At 40.6% G+C, this 27150-nt stretch overlaps 1 protein-coding gene across 6 annotated transcripts in view; it reads right to left on the bottom strand.

Annotated features, from left to right (window-relative positions):
* Positions 1-27150, bottom strand: part of GTF2I (general transcription factor IIi) — a 109889-nt gene that overhangs the window by 59721 nt on the left and 23018 nt on the right. For all 6 annotated transcript variants that reach the window (XM_047779899.1, XM_047779902.1, XM_047779900.1 and 3 more), the window contains exons 3-9: positions 23056-23194; positions 18600-18734; positions 16509-16692; positions 16314-16342; positions 10764-10818; positions 10281-10324; positions 1966-2043 (exon numbers count right to left, since the gene is read on the bottom strand). In XM_047779899.1, coding sequence (XP_047635855.1) covers positions 1966-2043; positions 10281-10324; positions 10764-10818; positions 16314-16342; positions 16509-16692; positions 18600-18734; positions 23056-23194 — 664 coding nt within the window. The remainder of the gene's footprint in view (positions 1-1965; positions 2044-10280; positions 10325-10763; positions 10819-16313; positions 16343-16508; positions 16693-18599; positions 18735-23055; positions 23195-27150) is intronic.

The raw sequence follows: 27150 nt of genomic DNA, 5'->3' as shown, positions 1-27150 counted from the left end.
AATCAGTAAGACGGACATCGTCAAATTAATCTAGTTGCATATCACATCACAGAGAATTTTTATTTAGAAATACAAAAAGAAAGCCAAAGCTCAATTATTAAGAAAAATATTGAAATTGCATGTACTATATGTATCTCTTAGCCTAGATGAAAAACTAATTGCCTGGCTCCCCAGCCTCTTCAACTGAACTTATAATATTATCATTTCTGGCAAACTTCTCACTCTACAAACATCTAATTCTTATTATTCAGGCATTACCTTAAATCACTCATACTCTCTTATTCCAAAGGTAGACAAAAAAGTTTCCATAAACATGACTGATAACAGCAAAGCTAAAAAGGTAATACTAAAGATTTAAGGCAGACTTTTTATTTTAAAAATTAAATGTGTTAAAAATATTTTATTAAGCAATATTAATTAAATATATGTACACATATTAGAGTCAGGTACCAAGAACTGTTATAAAGGCTAAATATTTTAACTTTTTAATTAAAAATTCTCAGAATTATCTCAACTTTCTGACCATGCAAATTACTAACGTCACAAGCAAGAAAACACTCAACGCTAACAGGTAAAAATTACAAAATTCACAAGGACACAATTTAATATATACATACAGACATTCACATGATTGCAAACCAGAACAAATTTCTTCTTAACTTTGGTAACACTCCAGAACGGATAAAGCCTTATTCTTTTAAATGAAGTAAACCTATTAAGCAAATGCAACTTAAAACCAGAAGGAGGCATCGTAAGACACCCACTTAGAGCAGCTAAAAATAACAACGCAAACTGTACAAGTGCTGACATAGATGTGGAGCAACCAGAACCACTGTAACTGTCGATGAAAATGTAAAACAGTGTAAAAGCACAATGGAGAACAGTTTGATGATTTCTTCAACAAAAGTTATATACCTACCACAGATCCCAGCTATTCGAGTTCTAGGAATCTACTCAAGAGAAATGAAGGCATATTTCCACACAAATGTTCATAGTAGCTTTATTGTTAATAGCCCCAAACTGTAAACAACCAAAATGTCCATCAACAGACAGAGGGACAAATAAATTGTAGTATAGCCATAAAATGGAATAACACTCAGCAATAAAATGGAATTAGCTCTTGATATATGCAACACTACGGATGGATGAATTTCAAAACAATTATGTGAAATTTAGAAAGCCACAGCTGCCCAACCCAAGAAAACCGTACATACTTTATGGTGATTCCATTTTATGTAAATTTCTTAAAAATGCAAACTAATCTAAAACGACAGAAAATATATCAGTGGTTGGCTGAGGAAGACACTGAATTACTAAGGGACTTGAGGAAACTCGGGGGGGGTATGGACATTTCATCATCCTGACTGCAGTGAGGATGGTTTTATGGGCATATACATGAACTGATCAGATCACATTAGTTCAAATGTTTAGTGTACTTTATGCAACTATAAAAACTAAACTCACCATACACTACAGAGGTTGCTCTAAACTAAAGCCCCTCGATGCATAAAAGTAAACTGCATTGTGAAATTATGACCTTTAATTCTTTCCTAATAATCAAGCAAATATACAAAACAACTAACACTTATTAATGTCTTATCTTTCATAGATTTTTAACATAATAAAAATGTGAATATAGTTATTTTTGTTGCACAAATAGAACTCTCCGAGGATCAAAAGATCTCTCATGCCATGCAAATAACTCTGGAAATTAGAATTGAATTCTAAATTGTGCCACAACTTTCTCTTGTTCTTTTAAGACTACTACTAATGGTTATTTAACATTTTCCCCATAGTTTATTTTATTGCCCCATTTTTTAAAATCTATTTTATTTCAGTAATAAACTATAAGCGTACATACTATTTAAGGACCAATCAATGAAACTATTAATATCAACGCATCTAAGGAACTCACATTACTTTTAACCACCAGTAACTTCTGGAAAGAAAAACCATTTCAAGTACCTTGAATGTTATATTGATAGTAATCAGGATCTTCTGATTCTTCCTTTACTGTCACAGCTGCCATTTCCAGAGAAATACCTGTAAAGTAAATCGAATTATGTAATTACACACCAGGGCATCCAGCTAGTGTAAGGAAATCCCTTTGGCTCTCCTATTAAGACAGGATAATTCATACATATTTTATGGGCTTTCAAAAGATGAGAGTTTCCTAGGTGGGAGGTGGACAAAAATCACCTAAAACCCAACCTAGACAAAGGTTTAACTACTACTGTTCTTCTGGGATTACTTAATGTTAAACTCGTTCTGTCAAGTTTTTATCTTTGCAATTAAAGATAATTAGTCACATTCTATTTTCACTCAGTATTAAAAATACTTTCACAAACAACTGAAAAATTACCTATAAACATCAATTTTATTGTCTCAATATTCAAGAGTGAAGATGGCATACTTTTAACCATTTTAATAATAAGATACATTGATTTTATTAAGAATTTCTTAAAGAATTTAAGAATCTTCTTTCTTAAAACTTTTTATTTTGCTTCTTCTTTTTAATGGCCACAGCTGCATCACATGCCAAGTTCCCAGGCTAGGGGTCAAATCGGAGCCGCAGCTGCCAGCCTACACCACAGCTACAGCAACGCCAAATCCTTAACCCACTGAGCAGAGCCAGAGATCGAACCCGCATCCTCATGGATACTAGCCAGGTTCTTAACACACTGAGCAACAATGGGAACTCCTCTTTCTTAAAACATTTAACTGAAGTGTAATTACGATGTATGCAACATTTGTTGGGTTTTTTTTTAACCAGAGGCTTGTGCTTTTTAGAGACATCAGTTAAATGAAGAATATAAACATTCTGAAAACATCTGGTTGCCATGATTCTCACTGTGACAAAGTAAATCCTTCAGAAAAGGGGGAAAAAAAATCTTGGGGGGAAGAGTGGAACTGAAGATATGGGCAGAATCAAGAAGCCTAAAAAACTAGCTCTATCACATAAATAATACCTTCGATAAGAGGATAAATAAAAATCAACCGCCACCTGATACGAAAGGAAAAAAAAAAAAACCCATCATCTATGTTATTTTTGGCAAACACACCATTACATGAACCTAATCACGCAGAAATATTAGATATTTTATTCAAAAGTGTCATGGTCACTGAAGACAAGAAAAGACTGAGAAATCTGAGGAAGTCATTAATTTAAAAAAACCCACAAAACTTGAAAAGGGTTTGAGAATTAGTTAAGAGTAATTTAACTTCCTTGTTTTCTGATGATTATACTGTGCTAATGTGAGACAATACTACTTTCTTGTAAGAATCACATACAAACTAGTTAAAAGGAAAGAGGTCCTTATGTTATAAATGCAGATATTTTATTAGTTTGCAACAATTTCAAAACTAATATCTTTCCATTAAAAATTTAAGAGGTTACACTATTATTCATTTATTTCATCACATTTAGCTTTTCTCCAACAAGCAGTCTGTCGTATGGATAGTTGCCTATCAGTGGATACAGACCTATTGCCTCACTCTTTTTAATGACATGAAATCCACTGATAGAGCCGCAAGTGAAATGCTGTTTTTGCAAAGCAAAAATGAGTCAATGAACATGTGCATTTTCAAACCAGAGATAGTACCAAAGTATCCTCTATAAGACACCAATAATTTATACACACATCAAAAATTTTTAGGAGGAGCTGCCTGGTGCCCTAATGCTTAAGGATCTGGCATCATCATTGCTGCGGTGCAGGTTCAACCCCCAGCCCAGGAACTCCCACATGACACAGGAGCAGCCAAAATAAAAAAAAAAAATTAAAAAAGAGTTTTTAAATCTGTTTACATAGTTTACTGAGACTGGATATGAGCAGAATTTAATTCTGCCAATCTGAAAAGTGTGAAACTTGTCTTTCTTAGATTTTCATGCCCATTTCGTTACCTAGACTGAGCATTTTCTCTTGAATATTTGGTCGTTTATTTTCTGAAATAGCTCTTCCTAAGTAAAGTAAAACAATCTTCTGTCATTTGTCTTGCAAAGAGCCATTTGCTGTGTCTTACACATCCCCTGACACGTTCTGGCTGATATTGCTACACCTATTTTTAGAATTTTTCCTTAGTCAAAACGAAAAATTTTTTGGCCTCTTTTGTGGGGATTGAAGCTGCACCACGGCAGTGACAACACTGGATCCCTAACCCACTAAGCCACCAGGTAACTCCCTTAGTCAAATTTTATGGCTTAGAAAGCTTTAAGGATTATTAATTTTTTCAATTGCTTTTAATCCATTTTTATTATATGCGGAATTTTTTTTAACACTTCTGGAAGAAAAGTAAGATTACAGCTGTTTTGTTTTCAGTGGTTTTCTAGTTGATTCTCTTCCGTTGTATAAGCATAATCCTATCGTCTATAAAGGTGAACGGCAGGCTCCGTTCACGTCATGGTTTGGACATCCTGAACACTGGGTAAGAAACAGGAAAACGTGCTAGAGCCCTGTGAGCTGTGCTTCCTGTAGCTCACTATTAAACACAGTGAAGGGCTTGCCATTTACAATTACACATAATGTTCCAGGCAATCACGTGAAGGAATTCTGCTGCCTTTCGGCATCCATCCAGATGAGATATTATTTCCAATTAGCTCAATAACATAAGGAAGTGAATCAAAAGATTCTCTATATGGAGGTCCCGTCATGGCACAGTGGTTAACAAATCCAATCAGCATCCCTGAGGATGCAGGTTCAATCCCTGGCCCCGCTCAGTGGGTAAAGGATCCAGCATTGCCGTGAGCTGTGGCGTAGGTTGCAGACATGGCTTGGATCTGGCATTGCTGTGGCTGTGGCGTAGGCAGGCATACCCATAGCACGGGAACTTCAATATGCCATGGGTGTGGCCCTAAAAAGCAAAACTGAATAAATAAATTAAGTTAAATTGAAGAAAATAAACCAATAAAATAAGTAAAATGTCCAAGGCCATGCCCAGTTCTAAAAGAAGCTAAGTAGTAAAAATCAATTTACCTATATGATAAAGGTGGGAAAAGGAAAGAAGTATTAGAACTAAGTATTAAAATAATTATATCCTAATTTTCCATATGTTAATAGCCAACATAAAAACCAAACCTTAAAAGTACATGAAACAGGGAGTTCCCATCGTGGCAATGGGGAAACAAATCCAACTAGTAACCATGAGGTTCCGGGTTTGACCCCTGGCCTCGCTCAGTGGGTTAAGGATCCAGTGCTGCTGTGAGCTGTGGCGTAGGTCACAGACATGGCTCTGATCTGGCGTTGCTGTGGCGTGGTGTAGGCCGGCAGCTGTAGCTGCAATTTGACCTATAGCTGGGAACTTCCATATGCCACACATGCAGCCCTAGAAGCAAAAAAAAAAAAAAAAGAAAGAAAAGCACAAGTGATAAAAGAAAAACTTAGAAAACTGGAGTAGTCAAAATTAAAACTTCTGTAAGTCAGAAAGAGAAGGACAAACACCACTTATATGTAGAATCTAAAATATGGCACAGGAGTTCCCGTCGTGGCTCAGTGGTTAACGAATCCGACTAGGAACCATGAGGTTGCAGGCTCCATCCCTGGCCTTGCTCAGTGGGTTGGTTAAAGGATCCAGCGTTGCCGTGAGCTGTGGTGTAGGTCGCAGACGCGGCTCGGATCCCCCATTGCTGTGGCTCTGGTGTAGGCCGGTGGCTACAGCTCCGATTCGACCCATAGCCTGGGAACCTCCATATGCCGCGGGAGCGGCCCCAGAAAGGACAAAAAGACAAAAGAAAAAAAAAATAAATAAAACATGGCACAAATAAACCTACCTATAAACAGAAACACACTAAGACACAGAGAACAGACTTGTGATGAGGGAAGAGGGAAGGAGTGGGATGACTGGGAGTCTAGGGTTAAAAGATGCAAACTATTACATTTAGAATGGATGAGCAATGAGGTCCTGCTGTAGAGCACAGGGAACTATTTCCAAACTCTCGTGATAGACCATGATGGAAGATGAGAAAAGGGATATATTGGAGTTCCAGTCGTGGTGCAGCAGAAAAATCCAACAAGGAACCGTGAGGTTGCAGGTTCAATCCCTGGCCTAGCTCTGTGGGTTAAGGATCCAGCGTTGCCGTGAGCTGTGGTGTAGGCTGCAGACTCAGCTTGGGTCTGGCGTTGCTGTGGCTCTGGTGTAGGCCAGCAGCAATAGCTCCTAAGTTAGCCCCCTAGCCTGGGAACCTCCATTTACCTCGGATTCGGCCCTAAAAAAAAAAAGAAAACAAGAAAAGGAATGTATCAAAACCACTAGGAGATACCACCTTACACTAGCCAGAGCAGCCGTCATCAAAAAGTCTACAAACAATAAGTGCTGGAGAGGGTCTGGAGAAAAAGGAACACTATTACACCGCTGGGGGGAATGCAAATTGGTGCAACCACTGTGGAAAACAGTAAGGAGATTCCTCAGAAAACTAAAAAGAGAATTACTATCTGATCCAGCAATCCTACTCCTGGGCATCTATCCAGAGAAAACCATGACTCAAAAAGACACATGTAACTCCAATGTTCATTGCAGCACCATCTGCAATAGCCAAGACATGGAAACAACTTAAATGTCCATCGACTAGAGTGGATCAAGAACATGTGGTACATATACACGATGGAGTATTTATTACTCAACCATTAAAAGGAAAGAAATAACAACATCTGCAGCAATACGGATGGACCTAGAAATTACCATGCTAATGAAGTTAGTCAGGCAGTGAGACAACAACATCATATGCTGTCACTTACATGTGGAATGTAAAAAAAAGGACACAATGAACTTCTGTGCAGAACAGATATGGACTCACAGACTTCGAAAAACTTATGGTTTCCAAATGAGACAGGTTGGGGGTGGGGAGATACACTGAGGATTTGGAATGGAAATGCTATAAAATTTGGTTGTGATTATTGCTGTACACCTATAAATGTAACAAAATTCATTAAGTAATTTCTAAAAAGGAATGTATATGTATGTATAACTAGGTCATTTTTTGTTCTATAGCAAAAATTGGCATAACACTGTAAGTCAACTACGCTTTAATAATACAAAAAAATTTAAAACTTCTAGGCTTCAAAGGACATCAGCAAAAAGACCCACAGACTAAAAGAATGTATTGACACAACCTTTTTTCTTCTGGCCATACCTACAGCATTAAGTATGTTCTCAGGACAGGGATTGCAGCTACAACGCAACCTGTGCCACAACCGCAGCAACACCGGATCCTTAATCCACTGCACCAGGGCAGAAACTGCCACAAAATCTTATTTCTGATAAAGGACTTGTATCCAGGAGTTCCCATCGTGGCTCAGTGGTTAACGAATCCGACTAGGAACCATGAGGTTGCAGGTTCGATCCCTCGCCTTACTCAGTGGGTTAAGGATCCAGCATTGCCGTGAGCTGTGGTGTAGGTTGCAGACGTAGCTCGGAACCCCCGTTGCTGTGGCTTTGGTGGAGGCTGGTGGCTACGGCTCCAATTCGACCCCTAGCCTGGGAACCTCCATATGCCACAGGAGTGGCCCAAGAAAATGGCAAAAAGACTTGTATCCATAATACATAAGGAACTCTTTAAGGCAAGGAAGGAAGGGACGGAGGAGGAGGAAAGAAGGAAGGACAGCCCAACTAAAACATGGGCAAAAGATTTTAAAGGATATTGCATCAATGATACGTGGATGGCTAATGGGCACATACAAAGATGTTCAACGTCATTAGAAAAATGTGATTAAAAGCATGATAGACATGTAAAAAGACCAGTGATGGCCTGATCTAAGGGTGGAGAGAGAGATGAACAGGCATAGAGAGAGCATGGAGGATTTTTAGGGCGGTGAAACTACACTGTATGGTCCTCTAATGGTGGAGGCGTGTCATTATACATCATATGTTTGTCTGAACTCTGATGTAAACTCAAGGACTTCGGGGGAATATGGTTCATCAACTATAACAAGTGCAGCACTCTGATGCTTGCGTTAATAGCAGGGGAGGCTGTGCGTGTTGGGGGAGGGAAGTAGAAGGTATATGGAACACTGCTTTCTGCCCAATTTTGCTGTGAAACTAAAGATGCACTAAAAATAAAATGCCTATTTAAAAGCATAAAAGGAGTTCCTGTTGTGGCTCAGCAGGTTAAGAACCCGACTACAATCTATGAGGATGCAGATCTGATCCCTGGCCTCACTCAGTAGGTTAAAGGATCCAGCATCGCCACAAGCTGTGACACTGGTCGCGGATGGCACTCGGATCTGGCATTGCTATGGCTGTGGCGTAGGCTGGCAGCTACAGCTCCAACTTAACTCCTAGCCTGGGAACCTCTATATGCCAAAGATGCGGCCATAAAAAGACTAAATACATGAATAAATGAATAAATAAAAGCAAAAGAAAGGAAGGAAAGAGGAAGGGATGGGAAAAGAAGAAAAACCACTTGAATTGCAATAAACAAGAAAGACAGAAAAAACAAGTGTTGATCAAACTATGGAAAAACTGAAACCCTCATTCACAGCTGCAAAGAACATAAAATGATGCAATCACTTAGGAAAACAATTTGTTAGTTGCCTAAAAGTTAAGTAAGCAAAGAGAGAGTTACCAAAGACTCTCAATTCACTGCTATGTATCTACCCAAAGAAAATGAGGACACATAACCACAGACATGTATATGGATATTCACGTTATTGTTTTTTTGTTGTTGTTGTTGTTTTGTCTTTTTGCAATTTCTTGGGCCGCTCCCGTGGCATATGGAGGTTCCCAGGCTAGGGGTCCATTCGGAGCTGTAGCCACCAGTCTACACCAGGGCCACAGCAATGCGGGATCCGAACCTCGTCTGCAACCTACACCACAGCTCACGGCAACGCCGGATCCTTAACCCACTGAGCAAGGTCAGGGATTGAACCTGCAACCTCATGGTTCCTAGTCGGATTCGTTAACCACTGCGCCACGATGGGAACTCCTCACGTTATTGAAAACAGCCAAAAAGTGGAAATAACTCAAATGTCCGTCAAATGGCAAATTAATAAAGAAAAGGTAGCAATCCATACAATAGAATAGTATTCATATATGTTCCATTTATAGATGCTACAACTTTTCTGAAGATGGGCCTCAAATCATGATGAATAAAAGAAGCAAAATACCACATATTGTATGATTCTGCTTATATGAAAGGTTCAGATAAGATAATCCTATAAAACCTGAAAACAGATTAGTGATGGGAATAGAAAGTGACTACAAATGGGTAGCAGGTTTCTGAGGTGATGGAAATGCTCTAAAACTTGGCTGTGGTGATCATTACAAAACTCTATTTACTAAACATCACTGAATTTCACATTAAGACAGGAAAATTCTTTATTATAATTTCAGTAAAAAACCTATGAAATAACAATATAAGCATGACACTTAAAAACAAAGAATTAAACACCAAAAACAGCTTAGAGTTTCCTTGCAGAGTAACAAAATGGGACTGCAAAGGGAAAAAGGAGAATCAAAAGAATATTACATTGATTTTTTTATGTTGACTTTTATAAAAAAATAATGTAGAACTAGATGACATTTATTATTATTATTATTCCCGTGCAATTGAAAAAACTAATACATTTTGTTTACAGGAGTTGCCATTGTGGCTCAGCAGTAAGAAACCTGACTAGTACCCATGAGGATGCAGGTTCAATCCCTGGCCCTACTCAGGGGTTAAGGGTCCAGTGTTGCCGTTAAGCTGCAATGTAGGTCGCAGACAAAGCTCGGATCTGGTATGGCTGTGGCTATGGCATAGGCTGGCAGCTACAACTCTGATCTGACCCCTAGCCTGGAAACTTCCATATGCCGTGTGGGTGCAGCCCTAATAAGGAAAAAAAAATTTTGTCTACAAACATATAATTGGAAACGAATTTCTAGTAATTTATCAAATGAATTACTATCTTTTGTGGTATTAGTATCATATGGTATGTATCATTAGGAAACAATTCACCACTGGAATAAATTTGTTCTACTTCTCACCAAAACACTAAGTAATGAGTCAAAATATAACCGTATACATTACAGAAAAGGCTTCATTTCAGTTTCACGATTGGTTGTAAAAGCACTAGTACAGGAGTTCTCAATGTGTACAGTGAGTTAAGAATCTGACTTTGGCGGCTTGGGTCACTGCAGAGGCACAGGTTCAATCCCTGGCTCAGCGCAGTGGGTTAAAGGAACTGGCACTGCTGCAGAGTGGTGTAGGTTGCAGCTGTGGCTTGAACTCAACTCTCTGGCTGGGAACGTCCATATGCTGCAGGTGTGGCCATTAAAATAAATGAATAAATAAAGGCACTACTAGTACGTACCAGAATCTTCTGTGGGTTCAGTTTTCACTTTGATGGGGCCACAACTGCAAGGAAAAGAAGCTCTGATGAAGCTCTGCCTTATGAGGGCCACTCACAGAGTAAGCATTCAAACGGCCTGGATTCCAACAAATAAACTCACTCACCTGATCAAGCTCAATGCACAAGTGACTTGCTTAAGACATTTATTCTGACAAAAATATGACCTGTCAATTTAATTTAGTACTTTTAATTCCAATCAACCTTTTCTGAGGTGGGGAAGGAGTACAACAAAACAAGAGACTAGAAAATTCCATTGTATAAAGAACCTTCCATCATGTCAGCTTCACTCAGGAAATATTACCATTCAAAACTAATCACATCAAAAAGTGCGTTTTCATAGGACCCCCACATGATTCAATTTTTGCCATTCTAATACCCGAATAATCTCAACACTAAACTTGATGAGGGGTGGAGGTTCATTAGTGCTAATGAAACACGCGTTACCTTCCACCTGGAGAGAGCATTGACCTTTCAGTATCTGTTACCATCACACGACCACCTATGTACAAAAAAAAAAATTAGATTTAGATTTTGCCAATGCTTTAAGTACAACTAACATTTCCGAAGTTCCTAAATACAGAATGAAGTGGGGGAAGGGAGTTCACAGCTCAGGGTCTTTAGAATTGAGTGTTGTGTTAGTTTAAAAGAGTGTCCTGGAGTTCCCGTCGTGGCTCAGTGGTTAACGAATCCGACTAGGAACCATGAGGCTGCGGGTTTGATCCCTGGCCTTGCTTGGTGGGTTAAGGATCCAGCGTTGCTGTGAGCTGTGATGTAGGTTGCAGATGTGGCTTGGATCTGGCATTGCTGTGGGCCTGTGGCGTAGGCCGGCGGCTACAGCTCCGAATGGACCCCTAGCCTGGGAATCTCCATGTGCTGCGGAAGCAGCCCTAGAAAAGGCAAAAAGACCAAAAAAATAAAAAATAAAATAAATAAAAATAAATAAAAGAATGTCTTTTGAGGAGTTTCCATCATGGCTCAGTGGTTAATGAATCCGACTAGGAACCATGAGGGTGCATGTTTGATCCCGGGCCTCTTTCAGTGGGTTAAGGATCTGCCGTTGCCGTGAGCTGTAGTGTAGGCTGCAGACGCAGCTCGGATCCCAAGTTGCTGTGTCTCTGGCTGGCAGCTATAGCTCCAATTAGACCCCTGGCCTGGGAACCTCCATATGCCACGGGTGTGGCCCTAAAAAGACACAGCATTGTGGCTGTGGCGTAGGCAGCTGCAACTCCAATTCAACCGTTAGCCTGGGAATTTCCATATGCCTCGGATAGGGCCATAAAGAGAAAACAAAAATTAAAAATATGTTTTTAAAAACTTTCATTCTTCCACATAAGACAATTAGGGATGATGATCATCTAATAGCCTTTACATTCTCACCCACGAGAACCCTTTTTTTTTGTCTTTTGAGGCCCACACCCACAGCATATGGAGGTTCCCAGGCTAGGGGTCTAATCGGAGCTGTATCCAACCGGCCTACGCCACAGCCACAGCAACACCAGATCTGAGCCATGTGTGCATCCCACGCCACAGCTCACGGCAACACCGGATCTTTAACCCACTGAGAGAGCCCAGGGATCAAACCCACAAACTCATGGTTCCTAGTCAGATTCGTTTCTGCTGAGCCACAACAGGAACTCCAAGAACCCTCCCTTTAATGAAAAAGATTTTTCCTTTTGGCCACACCTGCGGCATGCAAAAGGTCCCAGGGCAGGGGTTGAACTGGCACCACAGCAGGGGTTGAACTGGCACCACAGCAGCTGCCCAAGCCGCCAAAGTGACAATGACAGATCCTTAACTCACTGAGCCGCCAGAGAACTCAAAAAAAGACCTAATTTTTATCAGTGAAACAAATACAGCACATACTATTACTCTAATAATGAAGAATAAGACTAGATCTGGCTCAGAAGAACTGGAAAACAGTGATTGTAACAGTTACAGGATTCTTTTCGGGGTGGTAAGATGAGTGATAGCTGGATGTCTTGTAACTATACTAAAATCCACTGTTCGAAAAGATGAAAAAAGAAAGACGTTCCCTGGTGGCTGAGCAGCTAGCCATCCAGCATTGTCACTGCAGCAGCCCGTGTTGCTTTTGTGGCGCAGTTTCCATCCCTGGCCCAGGGAACTTCCACATGCCGCAGGTGTGGGCCACAACAAAACGAAACAAAACAAAACCTTGCACTCAAAAATTCACACTGTCTCTGTAACAGCCAATAAATGGAAACCCAAATTTTCATGGGCAAACTGCAGTTTATCTATCCAGAAGAATACTATCAACGAAATAAATAAAAAACATCAATACATGAAGCACAAATAAATTGCAAAACAAGAAGCCAAACAAACAGAAAAAGGAGTATACAATTTAAGATTCCATTTTTAAGAAACCTAGAAAATGTAAACAAACCTGTACTGAAAACACGATGAGCGGTTGCCTGGGGACGAGTTAGGGGGAAAAAAAGGAGGAATTACCAAGGGTATGAGCAGTGGGGGTGAAAAGATGTAAGGATGTAATGATCCTGACTGTAGTGATGGTTTCCTCAGTGTATCTAGGTCATAACTCGGCACAGCTGCCGGCCTACAGCACAGCCACAGCAACTTGGGACCCAAGCTGCGTCTTCAGCCTACACCGCAACTCAAGGCAACAACAGATCCTTAACCCACTGAGTGAGGCCAGGGATCTGAACCCTTGTCCTCATGGATACTAGTTGGATTCATGACCACTGAGCCATGACAGGAACTCCTTTTAATACTTTAAATATGTGTACTTTATTGTATGTCATTCCTATCTCAAAAAAGCTATTTTTGGTTGTTGTTGGTTTTGGTTTGTAGGCTTTTTTTGGGCACAGCTATGGCATACGGACATTCCCAGGCTAGGGATAGAATCCAAGCTGTTATTTTTTATTTATTTATTTATTTTTTTTTTTAAACCACCTTTTCTAAGGCCACTCCCACGGCATATGGAGTTCCCAGGCTAGGGGTCTAATTGGAGCTATGGCCACCGGTCTACACCAGAGCCATAGCAACGTGGGATCCGAGCCAAATCAGCGACCTACACCACAGCCCAGGGCAATGCTGGATCCTTAACACACTGAGCAAGGCCAGGCATCGAACCCACAACCTCATGGTTCCTAGTCAGATTCGTTAACCACTGCGCCACAACAGGGAACTCCCAAGCTGTTATTTTTTAAACCGAAAAATACAATCCCAACTTTTCCATTATTTTGAAAGTTGGTATGGCAAAAAAAGCTGAGTCATACAAACCCACCCACTTGGACAATTCTTTTTTTTTTTTTTGTCTTTTTGCCTTTTCTAGGGCTGCTCCCATGGCATATGGAGGTTCCCAGGCTAGAAGTCTAATCGGAGATGTAGCTGCCGGCCTACGCCAGAGCCACAGCATCACAGGATCTGAGCCACGGCTTCGACCTACACCACAGCTCACAGCAACGCCGGATCCTTAACCCACTGAGCAAGGCCAGGGATCGAACCCACAACCTCATGGTTCCTAGTCGGATTCGTTAACCACTGAGCCAAAACGGGAACTCCGAACAATTCGTTATTACAAAACACCCTACAGAAGAATTCTTGGAGTTCCTGGTGGCCTAGCAGGGTAAGAACTCAGCATTGTCACTGCTGTAGCTCAGCTCACTGCTGCAGCACAGGTTCGATCCCTTGCCCAGGAACTTCTGCATGTGCAACTAAAACAAAATTTTGAATAAATAAAATATAAACAGCAAGCTAAAGCTAATCTAGGACACTTCAGGGGAAAAAACTTATAAGCACGAAAAAGTCAATTTGAACTTAAACATGACAAATAAATCCATTCTTTCTCAATCTTTAAAAAGGTATAGGTACAAAAACCGAACAGCTAACGTCATAATGGAACAGAATGGCCTGTATGCCTTCCTCCTAATATCAGGAATAAAGCAATGTCTGCCATGGATGCTTCTACTTAGAAATGTATTGGACATCCTTTCCAGAGCAAGGCATGGCTCAGCAGAAACAAATGTGACTGGTATCCATAGGATGCAGATATGATCCCTGGCCTTGCTCATGGGTTAAGGATCCGGCATTGCCGTGAGCTGTGGTGTAGGTCGCATACATGGCTGGGATCTGGTATCGCTGTGGCTGTGGCGTAGACCAGTGGCTACAGCTCCAATTCGACCCCTAGCCTCAGAGCCTCTATATGCCATGGGTGGGGCCCTAAAAAACATTAAAAAAATTATTCATAATCTAAATGTCTACCAAGTGTTGAAGAGATAAAAAGGTGGTTTATTCATACAGTAGAATACTTACTATTCATCAATAAAAAGGTAAAAAATTTATACACTCACAATCTGGATGAATCTCAACTGAATTATGCTGAGTGAAAACAGTAATCGCAAAAGAATTTAGTATATATACTATGTATTTCATTCATATAACATTTATGAAATAACAGTGACAGGGATAACAAAAGTATTCTAAGATTAAGATTTCTATAGGGAGTTCCCTGGTGATATAGCAGGTTAAGGACCTAGAGTCACTGCTGTGGCTCAGATCCCTGCTGTGGTGCTGATCTGGGAATCTGCACATGCCACAGGCATAGCCAAAAAGAAAAAAAGAAAAGCAATGTGGAAAAGAAAAAAAAACAACAGTTGTAAAACTGGTTTTAGTAAACTTACCAAAAATCACTGGACTGTATACTTAAAATGGGTTATCCTTTGGGCACATCAACTATACCTCAATAAGGCTTTGAAAAAAATTAATCTTTTCATCATGGTGAGAATAACAAAGATTACTTAATAGAAAACAGCATATTTGGGTGTCTGTACTTTATTTTGTCCTTTCATGTTTATGCTGTTAAGAAGTTGCCAACGACGATGGTTATTTATTTTTACAAGTCTCAAATAAACCTGGCTCCCTTTTCCCTTCAAACAGAATGGCTAGACTTCCCGGAAGGAAGTCCTACTGACATCCCCCTCATCTTTCAAGGGCCCATCTTATTTCTTTCTTTTTTTTTTTTAAGGGCCACACCCAAGGCGAATGGAGATTCCCAGGCCAGGGGTCCAATGAGAGCTGTAGGCACCAGCCTACACCTCAGCCACACCAACACCAGATCCGAGCCGTGTCTGTGATCTACACCACAGCCCATGGCAACGCCAGATCCTGAACCCACTGGGCAAGGCCAGGGATCGAACCCACATCCTCATGGATACTAGTTGGGTTGGTTACTTACTGAGCCACGACGGGAACTCCCAAGAGCCCATCTACAAGGCCCCTTCCTCAACACTCTCCTGGGCTTCCCCCAACAGCCCTCCCGCCCATTCCTACAGCAGTACACTGTGCTCTTGCTATGAGGACGTCATGGACGGTTCATCCCATTAGACTCCTTTGCACTAAAAAGCCTTCATGTTTGCATAAGGCTGTGTTTCCCCTCCTCAGCGAATCTCATGCCCGGTATCACCATGCCTCCTCAATAAGCATTATATACATTAAATCAGACTCATATTTCTGGGAAATGAGGCAGATCCAGTATATGACCTTTGACAATGCAGAGACAAAACTTTAAATACACCCTGAAGCAAGTAGCTGAGCTGAAAACAAAAAACAAGTCTTTTTTAGCTCAATGACGTCTCACTGGTTTATATAAATGCTTCATTCTAAAACATCTTACATCACATTCTCAAAGACAATAAAGGGAGAAATCATAAAAATGTATGAAGGAGTTCCCATTTGGCTCAACTAGATCCATGAGGACATGGGTTCGATCCTCAGCCTCGCTCAGTGGGTTAAGGATCTTGCGTTGCCATGAGCTGTGGTGTAGGTCGCAGAGATGGCTCAGATCCCTCGTTGCTGTGGCTGCAGTGTACATCAGCAGCTGTAGCTCCAATTCAATCCCTAGCCTGGGAACCTCCCCATACCATTGGTGCGGCCCTAAAAAGACAAAAAAAAAATTATTAAATTAGACACAACAGGTTTAGGAATGCATCCACTTATGTGAGCAATACAGTCACTTACCTAGGTGCTTCTTTGGCTCCAGGAAAGGTCTGCATTAAAACAAAACAAAGAACTACACATGAATAAACAAAATCAAATCATCATTAAGCAAATTTAAATGACTTCTATAGTAAATAAGAATTTTTAAAATACATTAAGCAGAATATTAATTTTATGCAAATAAACTGTTGAGGGAAAGAGGTAAAAGTACTTCACCTCTTAATGATGAATGAAATCCCTGCCTTGTTCTCCAAAATCCACTTCAGGGTAGCAAGATCATAGTTCTCAGGATGTTTAAAAGCAACTCCTTCTGGAAGCCCCTGCACCACCACAGCTGACTGATCTCGTAGCATCTTTTCATATGGAACAGGTACAACTGTTGATTTGCCTAAAGCTTTCCCTGGGGTTAAGGAACAGGGATGAAGTAGAAAGAGAATAACCATTACATGGGAAGATTTTAAAAACTAAACCATCATGAAGTTACCGTCACTAAATAAATGGCACCCATGTTTTTTGTAATATCTAATTTCAAAACCACATTAATCCCACAGGCCCTATCACCATGTTAGTAGAGGTCTAAGCTCAAAATGAATCCAAAAAGCCAAAAAGTATCTAAAATATTTACATAAAACCCACACAGAAAGAAAGGAACAATGGCCCCTGCTTGGTATAACACAATCTTTTCATATACAACTCAGCCTCAAAACATGGAAGCTTGACAAATATGTTACCATAAAATGTAAGGCAATTTCTGGCTAATATTCTCACTAAAAATTTATTAGAGAAACACAACCTACTTCACCAATAAATATATGCTGTCAGCTACCTGTGTGTATCAGATAATAAGCCCACACATGCTAGAAACCACACTGCCTAGAGTTAAATTTTACCTACAACCTCAGAGTGTAACTTATATCCTCCCCATCTCTACCTTTTTCTTTAAAAGAGGTTTGTTTACCGAACAACTGGATTAACAAAAGGTGGGTTTTCCAGGGGCTTGGTGAGATCAGCACACACATCAAAAATAAACAGGAGGAGTTCCCGTCGTGGCGCAGTGGTTAACGAATCCGACTAGAAACCATGAGGCTGCGGTTGCGGGTTCGGTCCCTGCCTTTGCTCAGTGGGTTAAGGATCCAGCGTTGCCGTGAGCTGTGGTGTAGGTTGCAGACACGGCTCGGATCCCGCGTTGCTGTGGCTCTGGCGTAGGCCGGTGGCTACAGCTCCAATTCAACCCCTAGCCTGGGAACCTCCATATGCCGAGGGAGCGGCCCAAGAAATAGCAAAAAGACAAAACAAATAAATAAATAAATAAACAGGAGATCCCCTGTGCACAGTCAGTTAAGGTCCCTCATTGTCACTGCTATGGCCTGGGTTCGACCCCTGGCCCAGGAATTTCCACATACTGTAAGCACAGCCAAAAAAAAAAAAAAAAAAAGAAAGAAAGACAGAAAAAAAAAAAACAAAACACCCCAAAACAAACCCCAGCCCTTTTTAGGTGATCATGACGTGTTGCTATAGTTTCTCTGGTGGAGGATGTTGCTATGGGAGGCCATGCACATGTGGGGACAGGAGGTATAATGAAAATCTCTGTACACTCCTCTGGATTTTGCTGTGGACTTAAAACTGCTTTTTTTTTTTCTTTTTTTGGCTGTGCCCTCATCATGCTGAAGCTCCCAGGCCAGGGAACAAACCAGCACCACAGCAGTGACACAAGCCACTGCAATGACAATACCAGATGCAACACAAGAGAAGTCTTTTTCTTTACTATTGTTTAAAAAAAAAAAAAAAAAAAAAACCTCTGATAACTATGTTTGTTTCCAGGTTCCTACAAACTGGAAAGTCACTCCCTTAAAATCTACTACATAATAAAAGGAAGAAGAAAGATAGGTCATGCATAACATTAACCCAACATTTGTGAATTAATCCATTCAACTGTGAAAGTGTGTTCTATGATTGTTAGGTCAATTGTGTAATTTTCCTTTAAAAGTCAACTACATGGAATCCCCGTTGTGGCTCAGTGGTTAACGAAGCTGACTAGTAACCATAAGGTTGCGGGTTTGATCCCTGGCCTCCCTCAGTGGGTTAAGGATCCGGCGTTGCCGTGAGCTGTGGTGTAGGTCACAGACAAGGCTTGGATCCCGCGTTGCTGTGGCTGTAGTGTAGGCTGGTGGCTACAGCTCCGATTCGACCCCTAGCCTGGGAGCCTCCATATGCTGTGGGTGTGGCCCAAAAAAAAAAGGACTAAAAGACAAAAAAAAAGTCAACTATGTAAAACAGCTTTTAGAAAATTCAAGTGCATGATCCTACCATAGCAAAAGCAGAAATAGTCCTCAACTGTTTTTCTGAGTGTTTCAATCTCTACAGCATCTACACTCATCCGATTTGCCTGGGTTGTAGATTTCATTTTATGCATCTCTGCAGCCTTTTCTTCTTCTTCAACACCTGCAAAACATTAACGATATAAAAGGTCTATACCCATTATCTTAATATTTGACTTCTTTTTTTTTTTTGGCTTCTTAGGGCCACTCCTATGTCTATTAAAGTTCCCAGGCTAGGGGCCAAATTAGAACTACAGCCGCAGGCCTACACCACAGCCATAGAAATGCAGGATCCCAGCCACATCTATGCCACAAATCCTTAACCCACTGAGCAAGGCCAGGGTTCGAATCTGCACCTTCATTGATACTAGCTGAGTTTGTAACCCACTGAGCCACAACACAAATGCCAATATTTGCCTTTTACTAAGAATATTTTTCCTGGAGGTCCCGTCGTGGCGCAGTGGTTAACGAATCCGACTAGAAACCATGAGGTTGCGGGTTCGGTCCCTGGCCTTGCTCAGTGGGTTCACGATCCGGTGTTGCCGTGAGCTGTGGTGTAGGTTGCAGATGCAGCTTGGATCCTGCATTGCTGTGGCTCTGGTGTAGGCCGGCGGCTACAGCTCCGATTCAACCCCTAGCCTAGGAACCTCCATATGCCGAGGGAGCGGCCCAAGAAATAGCAAAAGGACAAAAAAAAAAAAAAAGTATTTTTCCTAATGCCAACATTTATGATTTGACAAAAAGGAAAAGAAGGAGGAAGAACTTTAAAAACCTAAAAGACAAAAAGCAAAACAAAAACCTTAGAAGATATATATGACTTCAATGGAAATGATAAGAAATGGTGATCATCTCTGAAATTAAAAGTATCTATAACTAAAAAACTCTACAAAGTGAAAATTAGGTACTAATATTTTTAAAATGAAAAGACACCTTAAGAGTAAGCTCACGAGTTCCCATCATGGCTCAGTGGTTAACAACCCGACTAGCATCCATGAGGACGCTGGTTTGATACCTGGCCTCGCTCAGTGGGTTAAGGATCTAGCGTTGGCGTTGAGCTGTGATGTAGGTCACAGACGCAGCTCAGATCCCACATTGCTGTGGCTGTGGTGCAGGCCAGTGGCTACAGCTCCGATTGGACCCCTAGCCTGGGAACTCCATGTGTTGCCGATGCAGCTCTAAAAGACAACTAAAAAAAAAAGAGAGAGAGAGAAACCTCAAACTTAAATATGGGAAGATCATCCCCCGCCACACACAAAAAAAATTCTGGTTGTAAAGTCTATCACAATAGCCACTAGGCCCTTCTGGCTACTGACACTTGAAATGTGACCAGTCCAAATTAAGATGTGTTGTTTAAGTTTGCAATTACACTGCATTTTAAAGAGTTAGCATTAAGAAAAATAGTATGGGAGTTCCCGTCGTGGCGCAGTGGTTAACGAATCCGACTAGGAACCATGAGGTTGCGGGTTCGGTCCCTGCCCTTGCTCAGTGGGTTAACCATCCGGCGTTGCCGTGAGCTGTGGTGTAGGTTGCAGACACGGCTCAGATCCCGAGTTGCTGTGGCTCTGGCGTAGGCCGGTGGCTACAGCTCCGATTCAACCCCTAGCCTGGGAACCTCCATATGCCACGGGAGCGGCCCAAGAAATAGCAACAACAACAACAACAACAAAAGGCAAAAAAAAAAAGAAAAAGAAAAATAGTATGCAAAATACCCCATTAAAATTTTTATATTAACTATCTGCTGAATGATGTTTTAGATTTTAGTTTGAAATATAAGTACTAAAATGAATTGTTTCTCCTTACTTTTTATTAGAAAATTTTAAATTACCTAGGTGATTCACCTTATTAAATGCAGCTTTGGTAAATTACTAATACCTTAGCTGTTGTTTAACTGCACCTCACTAAAGCCAGATGGGTGAACACAAACTCAAATTTTATACTGATTATTCCTGGAGATGAATCAGTAGTATAAATAAAGCAAGTCTGGGGAGTTCCTGTCGTGGCTCAATAGGTTATGAACCCAACTAGTATCTATGAGGACACGGGTTCAATCCCTGGCCCCATTCAGTGGGTTAAGGATCCAGCATTGCGGTGAGCTGTGGTATAGGTCACAGACACGGCTCGAATCTGGCATTGCTGTGGCTGTGGTACTGGTGCTGCTGTGGCAGCTGTAGCTCCAATTCAATCCCTATCCTGGGAACTTCCACGTACCGCACCTGCCGCCCTAAGAAGCAAAATAAATAAATAAATAAATAAAAACAAATTTTAAAAAGTCTGTCTTTTGCTAACGAATGTAATACTTTTATATTTGTTGCAAAGATAAGTTTATAAGGAAAATAGTTATGACAAATGCACTGTTTGATGCAAACCCATAATAAAGACAGTTTTAGGAAATTTTTACTATCTAGAGAAATTCTAAGAACATTCACAAAAATGCCTGATATTTTTCAAAGTGGAAAGTTCTGATACTACCGGGTTGTAAAAAAAAATTTTTTTGGTCTTTTTAGGGCCGCACTCACAGCATATGGAGGTTCCCATGCTGGGTACAATCAGAGCTGTAGCCCTGCAGCCACAGCAACTTGGGATCTGAGCCACTTCTGAGACCTACACCACAGCTCATGGCCACACCAGATCTTTAACCCACTGGGCGAGGCCAGTGATCGAACCCTCGTCCTCATGGATCCTAGTCGGGTTCGTTAACTGCTGAGACACAACGGAAACTCCCAGGGTTTTAAAATGTTTAAGAAATATAATAAACACAAAGGTTCCGCTGTAATCCCATCCTCCTAGAGACAACATGTTAACAGCTTGGTATTGATCCTTTCAGATTTTATAAATTCGCATTATTTCTACTAGATAGTGCTTTTCAAAACCATAGGAAAGAGATTAGAATTCTCTTCCAAGAATTTCTGAAACTGACTCATAAACTTATTAATGATTTTCAGAAAACAACTATCGATCCTCATCTGCAGAATTTATAAACAAGTATTATTATTATTATATCCAAGGATTATTCTCTGTGGCATCAAATTATTTGTAATCAAAAAAAAGTATGAATTAATCGGCAGGGACCACAATCTGCAACTGAAGACAATTCCCCTAATGCTTATTTCTAATTATTGAAGAATGACATTAGCAAGGCAGTATAGGGATCAGGAATATAAACACAGCTGCCAGTGGGACTATCGTATTCATAGGACAGGTGGCAGCTGATATACACATAATCAGAGCAACATTATTAGTATCAATTTAAATACACAAACACAACAATCAAAGTCTTAAAAATTCTCCAAATGATAAATAATGAAAAAACTTTTAAAACAGCTATTCCCTGGTGGCTCAGTATAGTCACTGCTGTGGCAGGGGTTCAGGCTCTGGCCCAGGAACCTCCCCATGCCTCTGCCAAAAATAGAAAAAAAAATTTAAATAATAGATAAATAAATAATAGATTAAATAAAACTTAAAAGATCACAGCTGGAGGGAGCTGGAGGGTGAAGGTACAGTGGAAGGGAGAAGACATTTTTTCAAAATACAACTGAGAACTGAAACAAATGATTTAAGAAAACTTTTTCTTTTGGCCACTCACAAGGCATGCAGAAGGTCCCAGGCCAGGGATCAAACCCACACCACAGCAACAACCTGAGGCAAAGCAGTGACAACACCAGATCCTTAACTCGTTGAGCCACAAGGAAGTCTAAGAAAACTATTTTTATTCACCCATTATCTGCTCAATTTATCACAAATTGGATCCAAATTGATAATCGAAATTTAAGGTGGGGGTCTTAAAGACACATATATTATATGCCGATAGACGTGTTTAAGAAAATGGATAGATCATGAACTTAATATAAACCTATGGACAGTGTTAAGTTAAACAGACATAAAAAACTGTGATACTGTGAAAAGATCCTAGTTATTAACACTTTCCAGGAAATTTCTCTACTGCATTTGCTCCACTATCAAATAAACGCACTCCCTGGATAAACTCCTCATTGGAAGCTCACAAACTCTCTGAAGACTGAGAATAAGAGACTCCAAAGAGGGAATCAAGGAGACGGGTTTAACTCCGCTTCATGCTTACTCAAACTTAAATCACAGGCAAAGATTTGTTTGTCAAAACACCAAATATCTCTCAAGAAAAGAACTGCTTAGCTAAGTAAAAAATGTTAATCAATTTACAATTTCTCTACCTTCTCCCTCATATGTTTCACTATCCACAGTGATACCAAGCAAGGAGTCCAGTACCATAACCATTTACCATTCTTCTTAAGCCCCTCAGTAATTCCTCTTCTACGTTACCATGTCAGCGATCCAGTTTGAGCATTCTGAAATGTCTCCATGACACTTCGCAAAGTCTTTTTTATGTATAAATCTCAGTCTACTTTACAAGAAAATACCACGCTATCCATAAATATTTAGGTTTAATATTTATAAAATGCAACACTTACAGTATTTTACAAAATCCTTCTGAAAATCCTTTCTGGTGTTGACAAAAGCACGTCCTCTTTCGGTTCCAACGACAAATACATCTGTTTCATACACTGCAATGCAGGCCACTTCAGCTTTGGACTTGGCCAGTTCTTTACACTAAAATACACAAACAGCAAAACTTGGATTATACACACATCTTTAAAAGCACTGTTTCTGCTGAATGACTACAAAAGCTTATCACTTAACTCGCCTAAATACCTAATCTGGAATGGGGTGAAGTTGCTAGTTTCTGGCCTTAATTCATCATATACAGAAGAGAGTCCCTGTTTCTTTAAAGGGACTTCTCTCTCTCTTTTGGTTTTTTTTTTGGTCTTTCTGTCTTTCTAGGGCAGCACTGGTGGCACATGGTGGTTCCCAGGCTACACCACAGCTACACCACAGCTCACGGCCTAGTAGGACTCGTTAGCTACTTCTCTTTTTAAATAGTTTTTAATGGAGTTCCCTTCATGTCTCAGTGGTTAACAAATCTGACTAGGAACCATGAGGTTGAGGGTTCGATCCCTGGCCTCGCTCAGTGGGTTAAGGATCCGGCATTGCCGTGAGCTGTGGTGTAGGCCGCAGACACGGCTCGGATCCTGCGTTGCTGTGACTCTGGTGTAGGCTGGCGGCTACAGCTCCGATTAGACCCCTAGCCTGGGAACCTCCATATGCCGCGGGAGCGGCCCTAGAAAATGGTAAAAAGACCAAAAAAATAAATAAATAAAAAATAGTTTTTAACCATGATTTTAAACAAAAGAAATCACTGAACTTGTAAGAAAAAGGGCAAAAATCCTTCATAATCTGTTACAGGTCAAATACCCAGGAGCAAAGATCCAGCCTTGGGCAAACGGGCTTACTGGCGAGCACTCGCAGTAACTGCGGCACAGGGAGCAGGATCCTGCAGGGGGAAATGCATCTCGGCTCTGGAGTTGAGACAGGCCTCCCCAGGGAGAGACCTCAGGCAAGGGGACCTTTAACACTCACAGAGGCTGGGGTAAAGGGGTCTGGAAGCCACCTTACAGCTCCCATCACATAATTGCAACTTCCGAATTTATCTCCATATGTATAGACCAGGGAAATCCCATTTAGGTGAGTATACTTTAACTAAGTAAATCCCTAGGAGATTAAATATTTTCTAAAATCTTATAATAGATACAATTCCACTTTAGGGATAAACAGGAATTCATTCAGTGCAAACCCCATTGAAAATGCTGGTGATTCCAATTATAACTCCTAAAAAAACACGCTGAAATAATAATCTCGGAATAAAATATTTATGTGTATCTTAAATGACTGTCTCAGAAGAGTCAAACATGACCCACAACCACAACAAAAAAATGGACTCTGAAGGTAAAAACTTTCAAGGTTCTCAACACCTACTGAAAACTGCTTTCTAAGAAGGTTCTCTCACCTGACACACCCATCTCATGTGGACATGTAGAAGAGCTAAGTCACACGATCCCAAAACCACTTTCAAGGGGTACTTTCGTATAATCAATAATCCGATGATTAGTATTAAGACTCAAGAATACTGTACCTTAGACGGTTTTCTGTAAATTAATCTATCTTTTGCTTATTTTCTTCTACATTAATATGTTTCTCTATTAATGCATCAAAGTACCTCACTGATTTTAGGCACAGAAAAGGTGTTTATGGAATTAAACATACAATTACATATATTTTCTTCTAGCTTTTTACTTTATCTTAATATGACTATTTTTTATCTCTACTCATCTAGAATTTAACGCGACAACTCAATAAAGACTTTTTCCCCGGTATCATTTGTTGAAAACTACAGCTTCCTCCGTTTTTGATTTGTACAATAACCATCTCTAATTTCTTAAATGGAAAATACTTACATAATATTGCTTTAAGAAAACAGCTTGGACAAATAATTTTGTACCTACTGTGATGATCAGAAATCTTCTGAAGTGTAATAAAGCCACAGTAGAGAACTTGCGACCTAGAGGTGAGCCAACAACTGTTCCCAGCATGAACAATGCTGCACTAATTTTGTTCTAGTGCATTTCGGAGAGCTGTCCCACGGCTGCTCACCCATAAGGAACTATTATTTACTTACCTCGCGATAAATGAGGGTGCATTCTTGCTGCACTATCCACACTCTTAGCTGGAAAACCCTGTCACCAAAGGCAGTATTTATGAAACAACAAAGCAAGATTCATGCACTGTCTAAGGATTCGGTCAAAGAAATCTATGGGCCGAAGGAAGAAGGATGTAGCCAATCTACACACATATAACCACACTTCAGAGTACACACCTGGGAGCCTGAGGGCAAACAATCTTATTTCTGCTGGTGAAGAGAAAATAAAAGCTGCCAGAGGGGTACCCTTGGTGGCACAGTGGGTTAAGAATCTGGTATTGAAGTTCCTGTCGTGGCGCAGTGGTTAACGAATCCGACTAGGAACCGTGAGGTCGCCGGCTCCATCCCTGGCTTCACTCAGTAGGGTAAGGATCTGGCGTTGCCATGAGCTGTGGTGTAGGTCACAGACGCAGCTCAGATCCCGAGTGGCTGTGGTGTAGGCCAGCAGCAACAGCTCTGATTAGACCCCTATCCTGGGAACCTCCATATGCCATGGGTACGGCCCTAGAAAATACACACACACACACACACACACACACACACACACACAGAATCTGGTGTTGTCACTGCTATGATTCAGGCTCAATCCCTGCCCCCCCCCCCCCCCCACACACACACAGAATCTGGTGTTGTCACTGCTATGATTCAGGCTCAATCCCTGGCCCACACACACACACACACACACACACACACACAGAATCTGGTGTTGTCACTGCTATGATTCAGGCTCAATCCCTGGCACGCGCACACACACACACACACACACACACACACAGAATCTGGTGTTGTCACTGCTATGATTCAGGCTCAATCCCTGGCCCCAGAACGTCTACATGCTGAAGGTACAGCCGGAAAAAAAAAAAAAAAGCTGCCAAAGCTGAGAAAGCTATGAAGGAAAATTATAACCATACAGACATTCCAGGTACTATGTGACCCACTGTCATTCTACATAGAAAGTATACTATTACAGAAAATTACTTAATATCAATAAAATAGGATTTCACCTCTAAATTATTTAACATGACAGCCACAATTTTGGCTGTGATGTGACATTCAGAAAATAACAGTATATAGCCACTATTTTAAAATTTCACTCTTTAAGGACGTAATATTTTTTTAAACACTTTTACAGTGCACCCGCAGCATATGGAAGCTCCCAGGCCAGGGATCAAATCCACCCGGGACCTGCGTTAACACCAGATCTTTAACCCACTGCACTGGGCCAGGGATCCAGTGGGCAACTCCCCGTTGCACCACAGCAGGAATTCCTAAATTCTTATATAGAAGGAAAAAGGGGGGAAAAAAATGCCCTAATGGAAAAACAAAAAAGAATCCATGGACTATGTGAAAATGAGACCTGTGAGGTTAAACGCTATACAATACTAGTGAATGCTTAAAATACACAGCCTCCTCCTGGTCCGAATATTTAATTTCACTGTGTCAAAAAATACCTAAGTCTGATGTTTCTTCAATCTATGAACTCATATATACATTCATAAAAATGTAAGAAAATTGTACTACTACCATGATGGTAATATAACAACAGAGCAAAAGAACAACACTTAATATTTTGCAATTTTGTGTATATATATTTTTTTTAGAGCTAACACATTGTATATTTGGTAGAAGGTCACAAAATAGAGAGAGCTTTGAATGTGAATGCATAGCATAATAATAATGATAAAGACGAGATATAAAACAGTGAATATGTTCTTATGGCCCAAAACTGTGATCATGTTCTTTACACAGATACAGTAAGACACCAACACCACACTGTAATATACAAACTCATTCTGTAACTTCAGAAAAAAAAAAATCCTGCATTGTAAATTTCAAATATTACACTTAGGAGTTCCTGTTGTGGCTCAGCAGTTAGCGAACCTGACTAGCATCCATGAGGATGCGGGTTCGATCCCTGGCCTCGTTCAGTGGGTTAAGGATCCGGCGTAGCTATGAGCTGTGGTGTAGGTCA

Source organism: Phacochoerus africanus, chromosome 5, assembly GCF_016906955.1.
Source record: "Phacochoerus africanus isolate WHEZ1 chromosome 5, ROS_Pafr_v1, whole genome shotgun sequence".
NCBI classification, from domain to species: Eukaryota; Metazoa; Chordata; class Mammalia; order Artiodactyla; family Suidae; genus Phacochoerus; species Phacochoerus africanus.
The sequence above is the reverse complement of the archived record's forward strand: the minus strand, read 5'-3'. Positions and strand labels throughout refer to the sequence as shown.